Source organism: Phoxinus phoxinus, assembly GCF_949152265.1.
Source record: "Phoxinus phoxinus genome assembly, chromosome: 25".
NCBI classification, from domain to species: Eukaryota; Metazoa; Chordata; class Actinopteri; order Cypriniformes; family Leuciscidae; genus Phoxinus; species Phoxinus phoxinus.
The window spans coordinates 5502917-5526165 of record NC_136900.1 but is presented as its reverse complement, the minus strand read 5'-3'; the positions used below and the strand labels follow the sequence as shown (position 1 = coordinate 5526165).

Below are 23249 nucleotides of genomic sequence, written 5' to 3'. Positions count from 1 at the left end.
TTGCAGTATAAGTACCAAAAACCGTCTCAATATATATTTTACAGCTCCTTTCTCAGGAGTTCTGCTAAGAACAGGTCGATTTTGGCCTGTCTAATTAATATTCATGAGCCTCTCTTCTGATTGGCCTGTTGTTTTCTGAGTGACGCACGGCTAGGCCAACCACAAGTAACTAGGGTCATGTATGCTGTAGCCTGCCGTGGCTTGGTGATGCTCACAAGTAAGGTAAATAAAACACCTGTAATGATGGACATTGCTGAGGGAAATGTTATCCGGCCTTATACAGTGGGGAGAACAAGTATTTGATGCACTGCCGATTTTGCAGGTTTTCCCACTTACAAAGCATATAGAAGTCTGTAATTTTTATCATATGTACTCTTCAACTGTGAGTGACGTAATCTAAAACAAAAATCCAAAAAATCACATTGTATGTTTTTTTTAAGTAATTAATTTGAATTTTATTGCATGACATAAGTATTTGATACATCAGAAAAGCAGAACTTAATATTTGGTACAGAAACCTTTGTTTGCAATTACAGAGATCATACGTTTCCTGTAGTTCTTGACCAGGTTTGCACACACTGCAGCAGGGATTTTGGCCCACTCCTCCATACAGACCTTTTTCAGATCCTTCAGGTTTCGGGGCTGTCGCTGGGCAATACGGACTTTCAGCTCCCTCCAAAGATTTTCTATTGGGTTCAGGTCTGGAGACTAGCTAGGCCACTCCAGGACTTAGAGATGCTTCTTACGGAGCCACTCCTTAGTTGCCCTGGCTGTGTGTTTCAGGTCGTTGTCATGCTGGAAGACCCAGCCACCACCCATCTTCAATGCTCTTACTGAGGGAAGGAGGTTGTTGGCCAAGATCTCGCGCTACATGGCCCCATCCATCATCCCCTCAATATGGTGCAGTCGTCCCGTCCCCTTTGCAGAAAAGCTTCCCCAAAGAATGATGTGTCCACCTCCATGCTTCACGGTTGGGATGGTGTTCTTGGGGTTGTACTCATCATCCTTCTTCCTCCAAACACGGCGAGTGGAGTTTAGACCAACAAGCTCTATTTTTGTCTCAACAGACCACATGACCTTCTACCATTCCTCCTCTGGATCATCAAGATGGTCATTGGATGGTCAACTTCAGATGGGCCTGGACATGCGCTGGCTTGAGCAGGGTGACCTTGTGTGCGCTGCAGGATTTTAATCCATGACGGCGTAGTGTGTTACTAATGGTTTTCTTTGAGACTGTGGTCCCAGCTCTCTTCAGGTTATTGACCAGGTCCTGCCAGGTAGTTCTGGGCTGATCCCTCACCTTCCTCATGATCATTGATGCCCCACGAGGTGTGATCTTGCATGGTGCCCCAGACCGAGGGAGATTGACCGTCATCTTGAACTTCTTCCATTTTCTAATAATTGTGCCAACAGTTGTTGCCTTCTCACCAAGCTGCTTGCCTATTGTCCTGTAGCCCATCCCAGCCTTGTGCAGGTCTACAATTGTATCCCTGGTGTCCTTACACAGCTCTCTGGTCTTGGCCATTGTGGAGAGGTTGGAGTCTGTTTGATTGAGTGTGTGGACAGGTGTCTTTTATAGAGGTTACGAGTTCAAACAGGTGCAGTTAATACAGGTAATGAGTGGAGAACAGGAGGGCTTCTTAAAGGGCACCTATTATGCCCATTTTCACAAGATGTAAAATAAGTCTCTGTGTATGTATAAGTGTGTATGTGAAGTTTTAGCTCAAAATACCCCACAGATAATATTTTACAGCATGTTTAAATTGTCATTTTTTGGGGGCTCAGAAAAAAAACACCATTTTAGTGCGTCTCCTTTAAAGGGGTGGTAAAATGCCATTTTCACAAGATGTAAAATACATTTCTGATGTCCCCAGAAGTGTGTATGTGAAGTTTTAGCACAAAATACCCCACAGATATTTTTATATAGCATGTTAAAGTTTTCACTTTTTGAGGATTTGCAAAAACGCACCGTTTTGTGTCTGGCCCTTTAAATGCAAATGAGCTGCTGCAGAGGGCGGGGTTTCAAGAGCTCATGTGTGTGTTAGCAGCTGTTATTACCTCATGCAGACACACTAAAATGACAGAAACTGTTCTGTCTTTAATGTCAAAACGGAGTCAGACAAAGATGGAGAGACAACATGTAGAATGCAACAGGACGTCTCTGAAAGGTTAGTTGATGAATTTATGTTGCTGATGTGGCGTTAACTATCTTCAATTAGCATATTCTGTCATGGTAATCTATAAATCGCTCGTATAGGAACTGTTGTGAGATGCACACAGAGTGACTTTCGATTGCATGTGAAAAGATGGATGCTAAAGTTTGAGCTGACTCACTTCTGTGACAAAATACTATACAAATATTACAAATACAAATATTTGACTTGTTCCCTCAACTGCGTGTTCCCGGGGGCGGGGTTTATGTACATTTTAGACTTGCTGATGTCACTAAACCCGGAGGAATGTCAGGTTGTCCCTACCAGCCGTTTCTTGTAGTCCTTAAAAAAACGATTTCTTTAAAAGCAAATATCTCCCTTTGATTTGAACTTTGAGCGTTGTAACTTTGCAGATGTTGTTTATGCTCAAACAGCAACATTACACACTAACTAAAGTTGGAAAAGTGAAATCATACTTTACCACCCCTTTAAAAGTTAATGAGATGCGGTTCAACGCACAGGGGGCGGAGCCTAACCAGCTTGCACTCAGAGCCAGGACAATCTCATCTCACAGAAAGATGATAATATCAAAACAGAAACTCACAGTAACGGTGTTCAAGTCGGACAATAATGCCCACAGAGCTAGAGAATATCTGCTGAATAGAGATAGAACAGGTATATTTATTTTAATTACTTTTATAACTTATATGCCATCTGCTCCACTATTAATACAAGCCTGCTGTAGTAGACCCTGTCTGAATGATGACCAAAATATACTGATGAGTTCAATTAAGTTTATTGTACATCACACAAAAAATTAAGCGTTAGTTTTACTACAGAAAATCACTGTAAGAATAAACACAGTATAAGAAGTGCGCATTAAGTCTTATCCATAAACTCTCTCTCCCTTTCATTATCATGGAATATAACATTACACAGCGAAGTACACAAAACACTCGTTACAACTAACAGTAAACAAATATATACACACCTTTTCAGTGGGTGCTTTATAAACTGGTAAACTGTATATCTGTAAAATGACTCGATGAGCTTGAGCTGTCAAAGTACTCGCTCTCACTTTAATTTCTGCCGTGATCAGTGACGTTAGTCCTGTCGCTCCGGAGACTGTAAGCTGGATCACGAGAGCAGTTGTACAGATCAATCCTCGAGTAACAACGAGAGAAAATGAAGACTGCTATGTTTATTCTAACATCCAAAAAACAAAACACCTCAATCACTTTCGGAGACATTCTACAGCTGCTCCAGCGTCGAAACAATGGCGGACTGTGTCCAGCTCACTCAGGGCGGGTCTATGCTCAAACTGCAGTGTCAATCAGTCATGGGCGGGGCTTGTGCAATTCTACGTCACATTGCATTGATTCTGAGAACAGCTCGTTCTGAGACAGTGCTTATGATTTATGGGGATTTTTTTAAAAAACACTGGTTGCATTTTTATCATTATAGGGTGGTTGTGTACACACTGCCAACACACATTTATGTTCAAACACCATGTAAAACTGAATTTTGCATAATAGGTGCCCTTTAAAGAAAAACTAACAGGTCTGTGAGAGCCGGAACTCTTACTGGTTGGTAGGTGATCAAATACTTAAGTCATGCAATAAAATGCATATTAATGATTTAAAAATCATACAATGTGATTTTCTGGGTTTTTGTAGTGTACCTATGATACAAATTACAGACCTCTACATGCTTTGTAAGTAGGAAAACCTGCTAAATCGGCAGTGTATCAAATACTTGTTCTCCCCACTGTATGTTCGAGCCGGACTCGGACCCGAATCGGCGAAGACAGGAGACAACCAACCACCTCCTCAAACGCGGATGTTTCAGAATAGTATTTTTTTTTTTTAACTTTGCTGTTATTGTAAGAGTATTATAATTACCATCACATCAATGCTGCATGCAGATTTAACTTTAATGCTAATTTAAACTGTCTGTAAAGCTCAGACTTTTGAAATAACGTTACCCATGCAAGTTACACTAAACGTTAGATTCTGTTAGCAAAACAAAAGACACAGAGACTGAGTGAACGCAATCTCAGTCTTTAACTCAATAAGAATAACATACACCAAAATACAGCCAATGTCTCTAACTCAGGAAAACAAACAACTAGGACCGGGACTTTAACGCGTTAATTAAGATTAATTAATTACACAAAAAAATAACGCGTTACATTTTTTTAACGCATTTTTATCGCACTTGTTTTTGCACCGCGGAACGTTTCTCACTGGATGAGTTTAGGCGGACCGATTACACTGGAGCACCAACTAGCGCTCATAACTTCCATAGACAGTTCTAACTAAACAATAACAGTTCTAACTAACTTCGGACAACAACAAACCACAGTGAACATGAACAAAGAAGCTGACGAGACCGCTTTGGTTGGCCCCGTGGATGGGACATTTTGTTATAAAAAACGAACGGATGGAAGCGTCGATAAGAGCATGGTTGTGTGCAAGCTATGCAACAAGGAATTCGGAACGGCTATTGCTACACTTAATGGCAAAAATAGCACTGGTCTGCTGGACTTGGTTGAACAAAAATAAACAATATTTTGTTGCTTAAGCTTATGTATTCAGTCATTATTCAATGGTATACTAAAAATCCATGTGAAAAAAATTACTTCTCACTGTTCTCAGGTCAAATATTTATATGCGATTAAAATGCGATTAATTAATTACAAAGCCTCTAATTAATTAGATACATTTTTTTAATCGAGTCCCGGGCCTACAAACAACGTATTTTTTTTTGTCTTGTTTCCAACAGATATTCTATCAACGCTTAAGAGGTCAAAACAACACATCAGCATCAATTTAAAAACACTAAAATTAGTGTTGCATATCCGTTACTATAAACTATAATGAAACATGCAGAACAATTAGTTCATGCGTTCATGACATCAAGGCTAGATTATTGTAATGCTATTATGGGTGGTTGCCCTGTACGCATAATAAACAAACTACAGCTGGTCCAAAATGCAGCAACTAGAGTTCTTACCAGAACCAGGAAGTATGACCATATTAGCCCGGTTCTGTCAACACTGCATTGGCTCCCTATTAAACATCATATACATTCATATACGCATTATAGTCCTTCACGTCTCTATTGCGATCTCAAAATTCCGGTCAGTTGTTAATAGGGGTGTCACGATTCTCAAAATCCTCGATTCGATTCAATTTTTTTTTTTTAAAGCACAGGTTGCTATGCCATTTTTAGACCAAACTTGCATAATATCTGACCTTTGTTCGCAATGTACCACAGTACATTATCAAATTTAAAACATTTATTAAAAACATTATGTAACAATAACTTATATCTTCAGTCAAATAGAAACTTAAGCAAAATAACCTGCCATCTAGTTTCTCTTTTGTAACTGAAAGTCAGTCTGTTTGTCACTACGTCATCATAAAAAATCTAGGTCTTAAATCAAATTAATGTTCTTAAATTAATTTGATTTAAGACCTAGATTTTTTATGATGACGTTGTTTGAACATGATGAGTGAAAGTGTGTTTATGTATTTACCTGTAAGTGTCTCTGTAACTATTTGTACGTGCGTTGCTGCCACTTGTCAGGACACTCTTGTAAAAGAGATTTTTAATCTCAAGGAGTTTTTATCCTGGTTAAATAAAGGTTTGAATGAAAAAACAAACAAACTGGAGTCTTCTTCACAGAAGATGACATTCAAGTTCACAACAAAACAAACAAACAGTTGTTTAACAAACGGTTTAACAGATAAACCTATGAGTCGCGCAGCACCACGTCTTTAAAATTTGAACACATCATTCTCTATGAGTGTACACGCGGCGCCCGGAAGCAACGACTCGACGCAGCAACAACAAAACGTCCTCGCGCGGCGCAAGTCATTGAAATTAATGGGTTTCATAGCACAGCGCCACGCATTCCGCGTCATGTGTGAAAGTCCCTTGACTCACTGCACTTCAACACGTTTTTTTTCCCCCCCCACTTGACAAGCCGACCAAACGTGACATGGGGGGGGGGGGGGGGGGTGGCAGCATCAACAATTACATTTTTTAATTCGAAGTTCGATATTGTGACTTTATTTCGGTCACCCTTGGTTGGTAATACCTAAAATATCAAAATCAACTGCTGGCAGTAGATCCTTTTCCTATTTAGCACCAAAACTTTGGAGCAATCTTTCTAACATTGTCCAGGTAGCAGACACACTCTCAGTTCAAATCTAGACTAAAACACATCTCTTTGGCCTAGCATACACAACACATTATAGACTTCTATAATTCAATTTAGGCTGCATAGTTTAGGTCAGCCGGAACAGGGAACACTCCCTGATGTACTTGTTACATCATTAAAAGGATGGCATCTACGCTAATATTAGTCTCTCTGTTTATCCGAGGTTTACCGCAGTCTGCCAGATCCAGGCCGTATCCAGATCTGATGAAGGACCTGCGCCTGGACACGACGACAACGCAGTCCTGAAGTGTCAACCAGTCCCTTCCCTGTGACTGAAGTCAACGTGATCCCGGCCATATCCAGATCAGTTGTTGGACGTACCCCTGAAGTGCCAGCCGGCAGGATGATTCGGACCTCCAACCAGATGGGAATGGGTAAATACTCTAAATGTTCTGATCCAATCTGACTTGTAATGCTGCCTGAATCATAATCATACACTGAAATCCCACGTTTTTTTCTCTCTCTATTCTGTCACTTGATGTAGTTTTGTTGCCTTGGATTTTGGCTTGCTTAGTTGGGGGCATTTATTAATTCAACAATATTATTGATCTGCCTTACTAAGGATGATGATGATGATGATGATGCAGATCTAGATTTTCTTCTAGAAACAAACTTGGTTGTATTATTTCATGTTATCACTGTGAAGCTGCTTTGATACAATCTATATTGAAAATAAATAAATAAAGGTGACTTGATTTGACTTTGAAATGTATAATTTCAGATTATGCTGGCTCCATAATGTAACAAAACGTGTTTGAAGTTTATTAACGGGTTGTGCATTTGAGGTCAGACCGAACAATGTAGGGACTGTAGCATCTTTAATGAGTAGCTTCTTTGAAAAACCAGCATTGAATTGTGCCTGATTGACGAAGCAGTCACTTGTGAAATGCGCAGAACAGACGGCTAAGGTCGAACTAAATTGCTGTGGTATTTCCGAATAAACAAACATTAGCCACTGGTCTCTTATATTAATGTTGTTCGGAAGACTGTGCAATGATGTAGTTTCCTGACATCCATTGATTGAACAGCGTGTTCTCGACATGTTTCCGTGTTGTTGTTCTCAGCAACGGCATGGACGCTATGTTGTCTGGGGTTGGGTAAAATGAGGGAGGGACGGTGGGCAGTGCTCGGGGTGGTCACTGAAGGCGGTGACAGTAGTTCTGACGTCACATTTTTACAGAAGTCACAACGGCTCGTGAAAAGGCACAGCTACTTTATGGAGTGACTGTTTTGAAACTTATATGGTAGTTACATAGCCCCTAGACCTCTGTTATCAGGAAAAAAGCCAGAAAATTTCAGTTGAGACAATAATGGGACCTTTAAAAGCCAGTTACGCTCGCGCCATGGCGGATTCGCTATTTAGATGGCGGTATTTGCAAGCAGGAAAACTGAACGCGTCTCCAGAGCGCAAACGGATATCTTTATGTACACAATAACAATCTTTTATATTGTAATCCTTTTATTTTTGTCATGTTTGTGTGCTGCTGGCATCCCTGTGTGTGAAATAAGCAGAGTGTATGCGTGTTGTGGACCTGCCCTTAGGCACACATTACTAACGCAGTCATTTAGACCAGGTTTCAGTTGGTCAATGGCACAGTCTATTTCAGTTGCCTCAAAATAGCAATGCACCAACCAAGCACCTGAACACACCTCGTTTTCAGACCATGGGCGCACAAATGGCCGCTAATGTATTTGCCATTTAAACAACGTAGCGCATAAAATAACTGCGTCGGGCTGAAACTAGCAAACACTACTTGCGTCGAGCCGCATTGCGCCAGATGTATGATAGGGCCCTTAGACTCACTGCACAGAGGGACTGCTGTGCAATGATATACACGGAAACTTGGCTGGACAACAACACTCCCGATGATGCCATTGAGTTAGCTGGACAAACTGTTTATAGAGCCGACAGAACACACCACTTCGGTAAGAAATCAGGAGGATGATTATGGATCTAAAAAACTCTTGGTGCACGAACTGTCTTGATTAACAATCACTGCTGTACCAATATGGAGTATTTATTGGTTAAATGCAGACCTTTTTACTTAGCTTGTGGTGGTATGTATACTGCCATGATATAAACAGAGAATTTCCATCGATAACACTAAGTTGGCACTAGTACAGCTGCATGCTATTATTAACAAGCAAGTCTCTGTCGATCCAGATGGAGTGTTTGTTGTTGCTGGAGATTTCAACCAAGCCAATCTTCTCCCCAGGTTTTCCTGAAATGCCCTACGAGGGGCAACAATATCTTAGACCAGGTGTATATTAACATATACAAATAGGGGCCAATAAGGCATGTCCTTCCTTCCATCTGGGGCTCTCTGACCACCTGGCTATATTTCAGTTTCCAGCCTACAGACCACTAATACAGACAAGGACACCAATAATAAAAACTGTGATAGTGTGGCCCACAGCAAGCCAAATCTCAGCTCCAAAACTGCTTAGAAGGAACAGACTAAAATATGGACTTGCACTATCAGCATCATCACACGAAGCTGGGATTAATATAGATGAATATAACACCTCTGTTATGGAGTACATCAACTTCTGTGTGGACAGTAGGGCTGGGACGATACACCTATCTCTCGATTCGATAATATCACGATACTTGGGTGCCGATACTACAAGTATTGTGATTCGATATTGCAATATATTGCAATTTTTTAAACCATCGGGAAAAGTTAAATCATACACCTATACAGAGAGTCATTTCTGTCAGGACCACTATCGTCAAATACGATTGACAATTAGTATACAGTTAGGATTGGCGGTATGGTTCTGTTCTGGGCAAGAACTCCCAGCGGATCCATGCAGCAATAACTCCCCTTAGGGTAAACAGAAGAGAACCAACTTGAATGTATTGCAGATATCATAAATTAATTTTAATGTACAACATAATTAGAGAATTTTAGTCTGATTCAAGGGTAATCAGAATGCCAAATCCTGACTGACGAGAGGAGGAGCTGGGGATGGAGGAGGGTAATTAGCTCCTGAGAAACGTGATAGATGCTGATAATACTGAAGGAGCTTATGTATACAGTGATAGGCGTCATATTACTATAGGTAGACGTGGATCAGCTACGTCAGACTAACGTGACCTGCCAGAACTGACGTAGCGCTTGATATTTACAAAAACAAAATCACATCTTTCTGACTTTTATTTCAGAAGCATCATACAATACTACTTACTCAGGAATAAATTATTCAATATCAAATACATTTTTTAAAAGTCACTTTGTGAAAAACATTGTAACCGATAAATGCGTTATTTTAAAGCTGCAGTCGGCAAGTGAGGGGACTTCGGTCAACAACAATTTTTACAACAATGAGAGTTTACAACTCTCATGCCCCTCCCCCTCTACCACAGAGCACCCTCCCATCGAGTTTGCGAGCTCGTCAGTGCGTGTGGACTTTCTCTCTGCCATCACGCTTCGTACATTCCAACACACCTGAGAACTTCAGGCATGTGATATTGTAATGTGCGTTAGGGGGGAGTTTCTATCAAAAGCTGATTTTGATCGCTATCGTAAACATCAGTGTTCATATTTGAACTTAAAATTTTTATCCAAGTACTTCTATGATAATTGTAACTATTGCATCACAGAAATAATGATACTATGAGGTTGAAAAGACTTTTTGTGAAGCGGTTTCATGACAACTCTCTCAAGGTCAGCAGCAGCGCCAACACAGCTTTGAATGCTGCGATATGATTTTGTCAAAGTTTAATAGACAGATAAATTGAAAGATCGCGTGGGTGTTTGAATTGAGATCATAGTCTTTTAAAGATGAATGGTGCAGCTCTATTGTCTTATCTCTCTCTCTCAGCATACGAGTAGTGCGAGGGCTTTTCAGTGCGTTCAATCTCACGTCTCTTCCACGCGTCCACTTGGTTTATTTCGTCACTCAACACTCATAGATAAACACATTTCATCCTCTGTTGGAACGAAAGTGGCTAACTTCTGTCAACCTCATCTGCAAGCAAGGACAAAAATAAAGCAATTGAATTTGAATTAATATCGATTCTGTAAAAAAAAACAAATCTTTAGAAAAAAAACGATTTATAGCGAAGTACAACGCCTGCTCAAGGCACGGGATCAACAAGGCCTTTTGCAGTGCAAGCGCAGATCTGAACGGTGTCTAACATGCCGTCTTTCTGTGCAAAAGCTGGTGTAAGCATAGCAGGACAGAGTCGTGCCCTCTGTCAGCGCAGACCGCCAAGCTGCCCGGTCTTCCGCAACGTAATGCCATTGGTGAGGGTTGATGTTAAAGACATTCCTGTCCCGCTTGGGTCGGCCACGAGGGCGGTGTCCCACAGCTAACTCCCCATGGAAGATGGACTTTGGGAGACGTTCATCTGGCATACGACGTACATGGCCGATCCATCTGAGGCGTCTCTTCCGTAACGCGGTGTACATGTCACTGCTGTTAGTGAGCTTCAGCACGGTGGTGTTCGGAACCCGATCCTGCCATGACAGGCCAATGATCTGTTGTAGGCAGCGGAAGTGAAAAGCATTAAGCTTGTGCTCCTGCCGCCGGTATGTAGGCCACATTTCGCTTCCATATAGCAGAACGGATAAAACACAGGACTCATATACGCGCACCTTTACTTTGAGAGAAAGGTGGCTGTTGTTCCAGACGCGAGACTGAAGCCGCCCAAAGGTTGTTGAGGCACGACCGATCCTGGTATTTAGTTCAGCATCACTAAATACCAGGATCGGTATATTTTGGACCTCGGTTTAACGTCTCATCTGAAGGACGGACGTCTCATCCGAAGGATAGATGGCACTGATCTATCACATTGCCATCACAAGTATATATAACATACTGTATGACATCATGGTATGGTAAACTGTAATCAGGCTGACAGGTAAATGCAAGGGATACCACAGTACAGGATAAGTACAGCATACCATCAGAACCCAACTACGAGACCTGGACTCAATTTACACCTCACTTTGCTTGCGGCGAGCTAAAACATTATAAAAGACCATCTCATCCAAGCCATCACCCGTTTAACCTTCTGCCATCTGTGAGGAAATACAGGAATATCGCTCTGACTTCCCAGAAGAATTTTTTTTCTTTCCCAGGGCTGTGACAATACCGAGACACTACTGCTACCCATAATCCCTCACACCTCCTCAGTGTCCAATAATCAAGGTCCACAGAGAGTAACATGTTAAATTCCATTATTGTCCATTGATGCTCATTTTCATCTCATGTTTACTCATCTCATTTCTTGTTATTTAATCCTATCTTATGTTATTTATTTTCATTCTGTTAACTCCATGTTTATTGTTTTCTAATATTTGTTGATATGCTGAGTGAGCATGGTGACTATTTGTAATTTTGTTGTTTACAATGACAATAAAAGCTGTATTCTATAATAGCAAAAAAACGAAATACAAAAACTGAAAACTGTGCGATAAGTAGTGCTGAGTTTCGGTTCACATTCAAGTATTTTAAGTCGTTTCTGCTGGAAACTAGTCAAATGATCGCGCAGGGGCCTCATGTGCGCACACACACACACACACACACACACACACACACAAACACACACACACACACACACACACACAGGGCATCAGGAAAGTATTCACAGCGTTTTACTTTTTCCACATTTTGTTATGTTACAGCCTTATTCTAAAATGGATTAAATTCATTGTTCCTCAAAATTCTACAAACAATACCCTAAAATGACAATGTGAAAGAAGCCTTTGCCATGACACTCAAAATTGAGCTCAGGTGGATCCAGTTTTCACTGATCATCCTTGAGATGTTTCTACAACTTGATTGGAGTTCACCTGTGGTAAATTCACACACCCGTCTATATAAGGTCCCACAGTTAACAGTGCATGTCAGAGCACAAACCAAGCCATGAAGTCCAAAAAATTGTCTGGAGACCTCCGAGACAGGATTGTATCAAGGCACAGATCTGGGGAAGGGTACAGCATTTTTTTTGCAGCATTGAAGGTCCCAATGAGCACAGTTGCCTCCATCATCCGTAAACCGGAAGAAGTTTGGAACCACCAGGACTCTTCCTAGAGCTGTCCGCCCGGCCAAACTGAGCTATCGGGGGAGAAGGGCCTTAGTCTGGGAGGTGACCAAGAACCCGATGGCCACTCTGACAGAGCTCCAGCGTTTCTCTGTGGAGAGAGGAGAATCTTCCAGAACGACAACTCTGCTGCGCTCCACCAATCAGGCCTGTATGGTCGAGTGGCCTGACGGAAGCCACTCCTCAGTAAAAGGCACATGACAGCCCGCCTGGAGTTTGCCAAAAGGCACCTGAATGACTCTCAGACCATGAGAAACTAAATTCTCTTGTCTGATGAAACCAAGATTGAACTCTTTGGCCTGAATGGCAAACGCCATGTCTGGAGGACACCAGGGACCACTCATCACCTGGCCAAACCCATCCCTGCAGTAAAGCATGTTGGTGGCAGCATCACGCTGTGGGGAGGAACTGTGAGACTAGTCAGGATCGAGGGAAAGATGGATGCAGTAATGTACAGAGACATCCTTGATGAAAAAATGCTCCAGAGCACTCTGGACCTCAGACTGGGGCAACAGTTAATTTTTCAATAGGACAACGACCCCAGCCAAGATGGCTTGATAGATGGCAAGATGAAGATAGGTGTGCCAAGCTTGTAGCGTCATACTCGAAAAGACTTGAGGCTGTAATTGGTGCCAAAGGTGCTTCAACAAAGGCTGTGAATACTTATGTACAGTACATGTAATCTTTTCGTTTTATATTTTTAATAAATTTGCAAAGATTTCAAACAAACTTTTCACGTTGTCATTATGGGGTATAGTTTGTAGAATTTTGAGGAAATAATGAATTGAATCCATTTTGGAATAAGGCTACACATAACAATTTAAGACTTTTTTTCAAATTTGTGTATGGTTTATAAAATCCTAAATGGCATGGCTCCTTCTGTACTATGTGATTTTGTTCATTTTCGTTCTGAAAACTCTGAGATCTACCAGATTATCATCCATAAGTAATTGTCTTGTTCCTTTTCACCATTCTGCTTTTGGACTATTGTCTTTCGCAGTGAAAGCTAAGCTACTAATCATTGGAATGCCTTACCAGAGGATAAAAAAGGGTGTAAGTTTTTGGTCTTTTTAAAATTGAAGTTCAAATATTTTTTATAATTGAACCAACTCTGTAAACATTGACATTGTTGCAGTTTAAATGATTCCTTAGTTGTAATACATACATGCATATTAAGGGCTTAAAATTAACAGTTGCCAAGCGCTAAATGCAAGTAAAAATCAGTTGCCAGTTGGCTAGAAGCAATTTTATGAATTCTAACAATGCAATGTTGAAACATGTACATGAACAAACGCTCTGTACAGTTGACCGGTCAGTCCTTTTAAACAGACAGTTATGTCTTAAGTGAATGGAAACACAAAACACATACTCCGTGCGTGCATTAGGTCTTAAAGTGACAGAATCCTAATAATCCTGCAACTGTGTTTTTAATGTTAATCAAACAACAAAATCACACTGCTCTTGTACTATGTAGTGTTATTTACTTTATTAAATTTCAGTACCTGAAAACTATTCGAGCTGCCTGAAGAGCACTGTATATTTCATTTGTATACCAGTATTTGTCGTTTTGTATTTATTTATGCGTAATTAGATTTTTGTTCTTATTACATTTTAAAATATCTTGAAAATGTACCTTATAAATTACTGGTAACACTTTGCAATTATGTTTCTGAACTAATAATGAACCGCACTTAAAAAAAAAAATATATATATATATATATATATATATATATATATATATATATATATATATAATATTATTCTTTTTACTTTCATTTATTAATTTTTTGTTACTGTCAATTTCAAGATTTACTAATACATTATTAAAATCAAAAGATGTATTTGTTAACATTAGTTAATGCACTGTGAAGTACCATGAACAAACAATGAAAAGCTGGATTTGTATAAACTAAAGTTAACAAAGATTAAATTGTTTAACCCTTTAGCTGTCACTCCCCTTTTTGAGAATGGACATTAAAATGCACTATTCAAGCTAAAATGGTTGTAATTCAAGAATGCTTTGGAGTATAGACCTAAGTTTGGTCTTGTTTTAAAGGGAAAAAATTACAGATTATTGCTGATGTGAAAGCACTTCAAAAAATTAAAGTATAAAAAAGTTATGGAAGTTTAAATTTACATTAAATCCAATATAATTTATTTAATATTTTTCTTTTATATAAAATATATATTTTACAAAATAGTTTTTACTATAAAATTACTATAAAATCAAAGCCAAAAATCTAACCAAGGTGTGTTCCAAATTTGAAGTTGATATCATAAAAATTGAAGTTCCCATGAGATTTTGTTTAGGCGTATTACCAAAAGTAGCCTCCGGGTGTCATTAAATTCCATTGAATTTAACTGTATGCATTCTGCCATAATAAATGTATCAATTTCTGTCCAAATATCACTTCTGTCACAAAATATGGAACATTGAGACTCAGACCTTTCTGACAATATGTGTTTTGTCAAGATTAGAAAATATTTTGATCATAAATTATGAAACATAATGATGCCCAAAAGGGGAGGAGCCTGATACAATAATTTAGAGTAATGTTTCTATGGTAACACAATGTCCAATTTCAAAACAGTTTTCACAGGATGAATTCTGAGATCGTAAGCTTTCAAATGATACCTAATTTATGATAACTACTAAAATATGTAATGTAATAAAAAAAGGCGATAAAAAAGATAATATCATATTTTAGAGGATAATATATATATATTATAATTTTTAGAAGATAATATTATTTTATAATTTTTTTATTGACAAATACTAGATTATATGTTTTCTTATGAAATTTTAGCATGAAAACCAACATTTTAATGACTAAAAGTGTGTGCGTCGACTTTTTTGTGACAAAGGTCAGAACTCCTGTTATGATGTAGATTTTTTTGAGGTGCGCTCTTGTCATAAATTCATCTATTACTGTTCCTGCATAATTTGTAACAAAAAACAGTGCTGAAATATCTATTAAGGAGTCTTAGACTTTTCCAACAATATATAGTTTGTCATGATTAATTTAGGATTTAATTGTAATATAGTGAGGTAAACGTAGGTGTCCCGTATACGGGACAGTGACAGTTAAAGGGTTAACTAATAGTCTAATAGCATTAATCGTTCAAATTTCTTGCTGGCAGTTAACAGTTAACCAGTTAATTATAAGCATCCCTAGTTAAAAGCCTTTTTTTTAAGGAAAAAATCAGCACAGGACACCCTAATACTACGGTCAGCTACTGTTCAACAACAAATATTTTGTTCATTTTTCCATTTAGCTTCAGATCTCAATTTATTTGAAAAAAAGATTTTTATTTTTTAAATATCATCTCACTTACGCTGTCTGAGCATCAGTTAACTGCATCATCATGGAGCTCTGAGAAAAAAAAAAGAGATTCAACTTAACTCAATCCAGTGCCTCGATTAAAAGGGTATATAGCATTTCTAATGTACCTTTTTACCAAGTTAGTCATGAATAAATGCAATTGAATTACACCAAAAGTTATAAAGACACACAAAAAAACCCTGAAGCAATAACTTCTTCAAAAACATAATTTCAGACATTTACATTTTGCTACATTGATGTTGCTCTGATCTCCATGTTAGGAGGGCCTTGAAAACATTCATGCATGTAAAAATGTTCCAAGTGAAAGTAGCTGTTCAGCGACACCATTGCTCAATACTGTTGAAAGCCATGAGACGCAGATAACAACTTCACTCTCTATCACACACGCAAACACAACCTAGTTATTCCAATAACAAATACTACAGTAGCTACTCAAGTCAACTGTTAATCATTTTCGAAGCAAGATGCTGAATTAGTGGCATATAAATTCTACACATAGATTACCAGAAAAGTGGTAACAGTGATATAAGCGATAAAAACTGACTCTGAACCATTACATTTTTCTTAAATATAAAAATTATATCTTTATATCTTACATCATTAAATAAAATTATAGCGTCGCATCACATCATTGACCCAGGTTATTGGAAACAGTCTAGACTCGAGAGGTTTGATGTAATCTAATTCATATACAGTAGAGATTTTTTTAGATCTTGCCCGGACATACTTTCACTTTCCTCTCTTCTTGTAGTTCTCTCAGCACAGAAATGGGTATGTTCTCCTTTACATTTCTATAAAGACAAAGCAAAAAGATAATTTCATAGACAGAACACACACGTATGAACGAGTGTATGAGTGAATCCTCCTTACTCTTGCGCACAGCTATCCCGCTTTTGCTGATTCTGGATGGTGTAAAACTGGTCCAACAGTGTTTGAATCTCCATCCGCACAATCTCTTTTTCATTCAGCTGGGCCTACAGATGCACAGGCAAACATTTTTATGTAGAATGAACCTCCTGAAAACTATATTAAAATTTGTAAAAAAAAAAAAAAAAAAAAAAAAGGTACACTGTTATGAAAATTAATTTGGCAAAATACAGCCTGAATTCAGAGATGATAGACAAAACTACCCAAAGGTGAACACTAAACAGAGAATGATAAAAGAGAACTCCTCCCTCTCAATTAGATGAACAGTTTCTTGAATACAATAAATAAATAAATAATTACAAATGAATATATTTAATTATATAATAAGCTGTGAGATTAACCAGAATATCTGCTGTAACCGAAGTGGGAGCTGTGCGTGTGCACGAGCATAACCTTTAATCTGTCGATCTCTTGGTTCTTGGCTGTGCGCTCTGCGTTGAGTTCCTTCAGCAGAACCTCCATGGTGATCATTGAAGAGCGTCGACTCTCCAGCTCTCTCTCTTGACACTCCAGCACCTGAGACAGACTCGAGCTAAAGCCACCGGGGGTTTGGGGAGTCTGAAAAGATAGACAATGTTTGACAAAGGCTTAATTTTTTTAATTGACTCTTTCATTACAATCAAGAGCAAGCACTCTCTCTCTTACACACACACACCTGTATTTTTCCTTTGGGTGTGGCAGCAGCTGGAGGTTGATTGACAGATTCTCTCACTCTCAGAAGGTTAATCTGATCATTCAGCTGCTTCACCTGTGAATGTGTGTGCACCAGAAATCATTCTGTTATGTTTTCATGCACATTGTGGACATTTGTCTGATTCAACTAGCTTGTACTAAGAAAGCTTGGTCACACTTTAGATTATGGTCCAATTCTCACTATTAACTATGACTTTTGCCTCAAAAAACGTTTACGGCTTATTAATAGTTCTTAAGATATTTGTTACGTTTAGGTAGCCTGGGTTTCCCCAGACTGCCTTTGCGCAGCGCGATTTTATTCTCGCTGAAAGGCAGTCTGGAAACCATGGACCTGATTTTCGCCTTGTTTAGGGAACCAATCACAGAACGGGGAGGGAGCAGCAAGACGATGACGACATCTTTGCGACACAACTAAGCAGTTTGTTTATATCTATGGAGTCAACATGGCAGCAGACGCGAAGCTACCTTTTGATGCAGCCTCACCCCTCATTTACACTGCATACCTGTGCGGCGCATTACGGCTCCGACATGGTTTTATTCCGTCCTCCACGCGGTGACAACTCACACCAGGAGCATTTCAGAAGCGAAGCGACTGGATGCGCGAGACCACGTGATTTGCCTGTCCGACGTGTTTTTTCTTGATTTTGGGGTTTCTAGCTTACAGTCAATGGTTTCTACCAAGAATATATTGGTGTGCAATACAATTGGGAGTCTGCAAATGGTGTTTATTTTGAAATTGACAGGGTTGTTTTACTTTTATTTTGTATTTCTGGTGCGACTTGGACGCGCGTCCGTCAAAAATAGACTAGGCGCCTATATTTAGCGAAGCGGCGCGGAAAGCCGCTTCTGGGAAGCTCCTGAAACGCTCCGCGTCGCGGCCGGTGTAAACACAAGCATCGACTAGAATGGGCGCGATCAGCTCCGGTAGCCGTGTCGCAGACGTAATGCGCCGCACACGTATGCAGTGTAAATGAGGGGTCATGGTGCGTTCACACCGGACGCGAATAGCACGTCAGGCGCGAGTGATTTCAATGTTAAGTCAATGCAAAGACGCACCATTAGATATTGTTCTAAGTAGTTTAGATCGCAATTTTATTTAAAAAAAGAGCAGCGTTTGGCGTTAAACCATTTCTCTACATGCGTCATCTGGTATAATGGAAACGATTGGCTATGAGCTACGTACAGGCGCATTTGATAGACATTCTTAGCACCCAATAAACGGCGCCGGCGCATTCGTAAACCACGCCTCAAATACGAGAAAATGCGCATGTGGTTCCCAGACCCAAGTCTCAACGAGAATTGGGTCTGGTTTAGGAGTAAGGTATGTAGAAAATGGTCATGCAGAATAAGTCATTAATATGTGCTTTATAAGTACTAATAAACAGCCAATATCATAGTAATATGCATGCTGAGAAGCAACTAGTTAATAGTGAGAAGAGAATTGGACCCTAAACTAAATTGTTACCGAGTGCTTTCACACTGGCAGTTTAGCTCGAAACAGGGCACGGTTTGCATGAAAAATTGGTAATGTAAAAGCTGTCATAGGAGCGCATCGGGGTATCGAACCCGAGAGTACCTGTAGGAGGTGGTCTGAGTTCGAGAAGCGTTTTCTCCACCCTTTTGAAAGTTGATGAATACTGTTAACCTACCTATACTTGAATATATATTGCATTTTAATAATTGGATTTCACATTGTTTGCCTGCAGTCTAAGACACATCAGAACAATTCCGAGACCCATTTTTGGTTCGCAACACACCAGTTGAGAACCACTGGTTTAGAGTTCATTATTCCAAAATATTTGACTGCAATATACCACGACTGTTCAATCAGAATCAAGTAGGGCTGCAACTAGAGTGCGGATCGGGCCGAATTTTTCAGTCCGAGCCCGGCCCGCGTCCGACAGAGCAGTAACCGAACCCGACAGGCATAAAGATATTTATGTTCGAGCCCGACCCGAGACCGGCAGTTAAAATCCCATTTTTTTCTCATACTAATGACAATTGTACGTTTGTTTGTGCGGAAAGCCCGCTTTTATTAAGCAACTGTAGGAAGGCAATCGGAAATGTCAACAGGACAAGCGCATCAGCGCGCGGAGCAACAAGCGCTCTTAACACCTGGCGCGCGCACATTATGCACGTGTTTCGTTGTCACGGCTACATAAACAAATGTCCGCACACAGGAAGACGGATGTTATGGTAATATTTTACATGTATTTTAATCACAAAAACGAACGTTTGCATCAAGTGAAAGCATCAGGCACATCGGCTACCTACATAATAAGCTGTTTTAAATTTAAAATGTTCAATGCCTTATCGCGCTGATGTGACCGAGCCCGACCCGAACATCATTTCTAAATATCTGTCCGAACCCGGCCCGGCCCGTCGGGTACCGGCGGGCTCGAGTCGGGTATCCATCCTCTAGCTGCAACAACGAATCTATAAAATTTGAATATTAAAAGTGTTGGCAACGAATTTCATTATCGATTCGTTGTGTCGTGCGACTATTACACCACTCAATAAGTCGCGGAGATGTTTCATAGACAGTAAAATAAATGGACACAGCGACCCCATAGACTTCAACGGAGAAAAGTGAAGTCAATTAGAAGCACACACTTCCTGATGGCGGAGCGTACTGCGCAAAATGGCAAGCGAACACAAGGTGGCCCCAAAAAACGCTACAAGGACACCCTTAAAGCGTCCTTGAAGAGCTTTGGACTCGACCTGAAAAGCTGGGAATCCCTAGCACAGGACCGACCTGCCTGGAGAAGAAAAGTCCAGGACGGCGCAGTCTTCTGTGAGAGTAGGAGAAGCTCCTGTGCTATCTTGAAGAGGCAGCAGCGCAAATCTACCGAGGAAGGACATGTGGCTGCACCTCAGAGCGCTACATCCTCCCTGACCTGTCCAGTGTGCCACAGGGAATCCGGGCTCGGATTGGCCTCTTCAGCCATCTGCGCACTCATCATAACCCAACAAAATGACAAACGTGCCATGGTCATCATCAATTTTGATGGACGAACAAGAGAAAGAGAAGAGAGTGTGAGGGTTTGTGAGTGTGTGCATCTGTGAGTGTGAGAGTTAGTGAGTGTGTGCGTCTGTGAGAGTTAGTGAGTGTGTGCGTCTGTGAGAGTTAGTGAGTGTGTGCGTCTGTGAGAGTTAGTGAGTGTGTGCGTCTGTGAGTGTGAGAGTTAGTGAGTGTGTGCGTCTGTGAGTGTGAGAGTTAGTGAGTGTGTGCGTCTGTGAGAGTAAGAGTTAGTGAGTGTGTGCATCTGTGAGTGTGAGAGTTAGTGAGTGTGTGCGTCTGTGAGAGTTAGTGAGTGTGTGCGTCTGTGAGAGTTAGTGAGTGTGTGCGTCTGTGAGAGTTAGTGAGTGTGTGCGTCTGTGAGTGTGAGAGTTAGTGAGTGTGTGCGTCTGTGAGTGTGAGAGTTAGTGAGTGTGTGCGTCTGTGAGAGTAAGAGTTAGTGAGTGTGTGCATCTGAGAGTGTGAGTTAGTGAGTGTGAGAGTTAATAAGTGTGTGTCTGTGAATGTAGAGAACAAGTTCTGACGTTCAAACAAATCTTGTAAACTTTTCTGATTTGTATTTTTCTTTATTCTAAATTATTTATTGTTCTGACAGCTCAGATCCCTTTAAACAAAAAAATATATTTTTTGTGCACTTTATTAAATAAAAAGCCTATATATTTGGCAGATGTAAAGCATACACGTGTATGTTTTTTGTGTTAGTCCATTTTTATTTTTTATTACTTTAACAGCTCAGGGATGTTCAAGAAGCAACCCGTTTGTGCACTTTCCACTGTAAATTTGCACTGTCAGTTCTGTTTTTGAATAAAGGGTTGGAAATTAATGCTTTTTTGTTTTCCGATTCATCGATTAAGGCGAGACACGGCAGGCAAAAACATCGTTTTTTTTCACTGGTCAATTTTGAGATTTTGGGCTATTTGTCTTCAATAACATGTCTTCTTTCAGACTTGTGGTGAAACAAAGTCCAAAATACACATTTAGGTCTTTATTTTACTACACTTTGTCTATTTGCGTCTGTAGATTTCTCCGAAATTCAACAAAAGTGGGCGTTCAAAATCAACGCGCTGCTCCGCGATCTCTCTCTTCTTCCTTTAATCACGCACATCGTTGGAGAGCGTTCTCTCTCCTTTACAATGCTGTCGGATCCAAATATGGTCATTTCCTTTTAATCAGCAACCAATCGTGAAAGTATAATGGGCATTTAACCCTAAAAGCGAAATCTCATTGGCTGATGTCAATTTCTGACAACGTGATTGGTTCAGATGCATCACGTGACGCGCTCTGACATTTAGATGTGTGTTTTTGACTGTTTTTCTGCTCAGTTAAAGGCCATAAATGCTGTGTTTATAAGTTTTGATGTGATTTAAGTGGTTTGTATTGTTGTTGCTAATGATTTGATAAGATATTGTGTCAGTAAATAGTTGTTTCCACTAAAAAAGTATGATTTTTTACATTACAAATCTTTAAATGCCTTTTTCTCAAATTGAGTTTTTTGTCATTCTCCAGTAGAAACATCTCAGCCTATGTAGCACCTATACACCAAACTTTCCAGTTATACACTTAGCAGTATTCTGAAGATATGTTCAGAGGGATTTGTTAATAAATAATTCCTGGCCTGATTTATGTGACATTTTAATAAAACAAATTATGATGAAAATCGATTTTTTAAGGCTATGGACAGTATATTTAGATTTCCTAGGTAATGAAAGCCTATATCCTGAAATCCCTCTGAACATCTTTTTTCATCTTGTGTGTAATCAAAATGAAAAAAGAATTTTGCACCTGGCTTTATCATATGTTCATATCTATCTACCGAAAATATATGCAAAATTGCACATATTTAATGGGATAATGCATAATTTGCATAATTAAACATACAAATTTCAAAAACTTGTGTAAGTAATCAACTGAGGAAGTTTCATGGTGATATCTATTATTTTAAAATTGTACCCTATTCACCTGTAATGTCTCGCCTTAATAAAAAAAAATCGTTAGTTGCAGCCCTAGAATCAAGTATTGCAGAGAGCCATCGATAATGACAGGTGGACTCTACATTAACTCCTACATATTTGATTTAAAAACTGCAGCATGAATTGAGGTAGAAGGGGCAGTACCTGTTCCTCTAGGGTGTTTATATTGTTCTCTTTCTCTGTGTTCAGAGTCCTAGACCTCTCCAATAAAGCAGCTTGTTCCTCCACCACTTTACTGAGTCTCTCCATCTCATCAGTAGCATAGCACAGATCTTCCTGCAGCAGCTCCAGCTGTGACACACACATACTTCAGTTTCGGCTTGTGAAAAAATATCAAAACTTAACCCAGTTACACACACACCCCAACAACACGGTTAGAAGCAAAAGGTAAACCCAGTTACACACACACCCCAACAACACGGTTAGAAGCAAAAGGTAAACCCAGTTACACACACACCCCAACAACACGGTTAGAAGCAAAACTTAACCCAGTTACACACACACCCCAACAACACGGTTAGAAGCAAAAGGTAAACCCAGTTACACACATACCTCTACACGGTCAGACGCAAGACGCCTCTCTGAAGCTTCTTGCAGCTCCTGTAGTTCATTCTGCATTTGTGTTATGTTATCTTTCATCTGCTCTTTCTCAGTACAAACTGTGTCGTACTTCCCCTGCAGGTACAACACTTCATATATCAATACAACCTACCTAAAGCATTATGAGCATGTAGGGTACGGATAGGGCAACTCACACTGATGTCAGCGATCTCTCCTCGCAGCAAACACACAGTCTGATCTCTCTCAGCCACCTCACTCCGAAGATCTCTGGTCTCCTGCATAAACTCCAGCACCACATC

The 23249-nt window shown here is 39.9% G+C and overlaps 1 protein-coding gene across 3 annotated transcripts in view; it reads right to left on the bottom strand.

Annotated features, from left to right (window-relative positions):
* The window catches only part of kif15 (kinesin family member 15), a 65569-nt gene that overhangs the window by 13507 nt on the left and 28813 nt on the right, over positions 1 to 23249 (bottom strand). For all 3 annotated transcript variants that reach the window (XM_079602913.1, XM_079602914.1, XM_079602915.1), the window contains exons 25-32: positions 23145 to 23249; positions 22942 to 23064; positions 22534 to 22680; positions 17363 to 17455; positions 17101 to 17265; positions 16651 to 16754; positions 16508 to 16571; positions 15773 to 15810 (exon numbers count right to left, since the gene is read on the bottom strand). In XM_079602913.1, the coding sequence (XP_079459039.1) occupies positions 15773 to 15810; positions 16508 to 16571; positions 16651 to 16754; positions 17101 to 17265; positions 17363 to 17455; positions 22534 to 22680; positions 22942 to 23064; positions 23145 to 23249 (839 nt within the window). The remainder of the gene's footprint in view (positions 1 to 15772; positions 15811 to 16507; positions 16572 to 16650; positions 16755 to 17100; positions 17266 to 17362; positions 17456 to 22533; positions 22681 to 22941; positions 23065 to 23144) is intronic.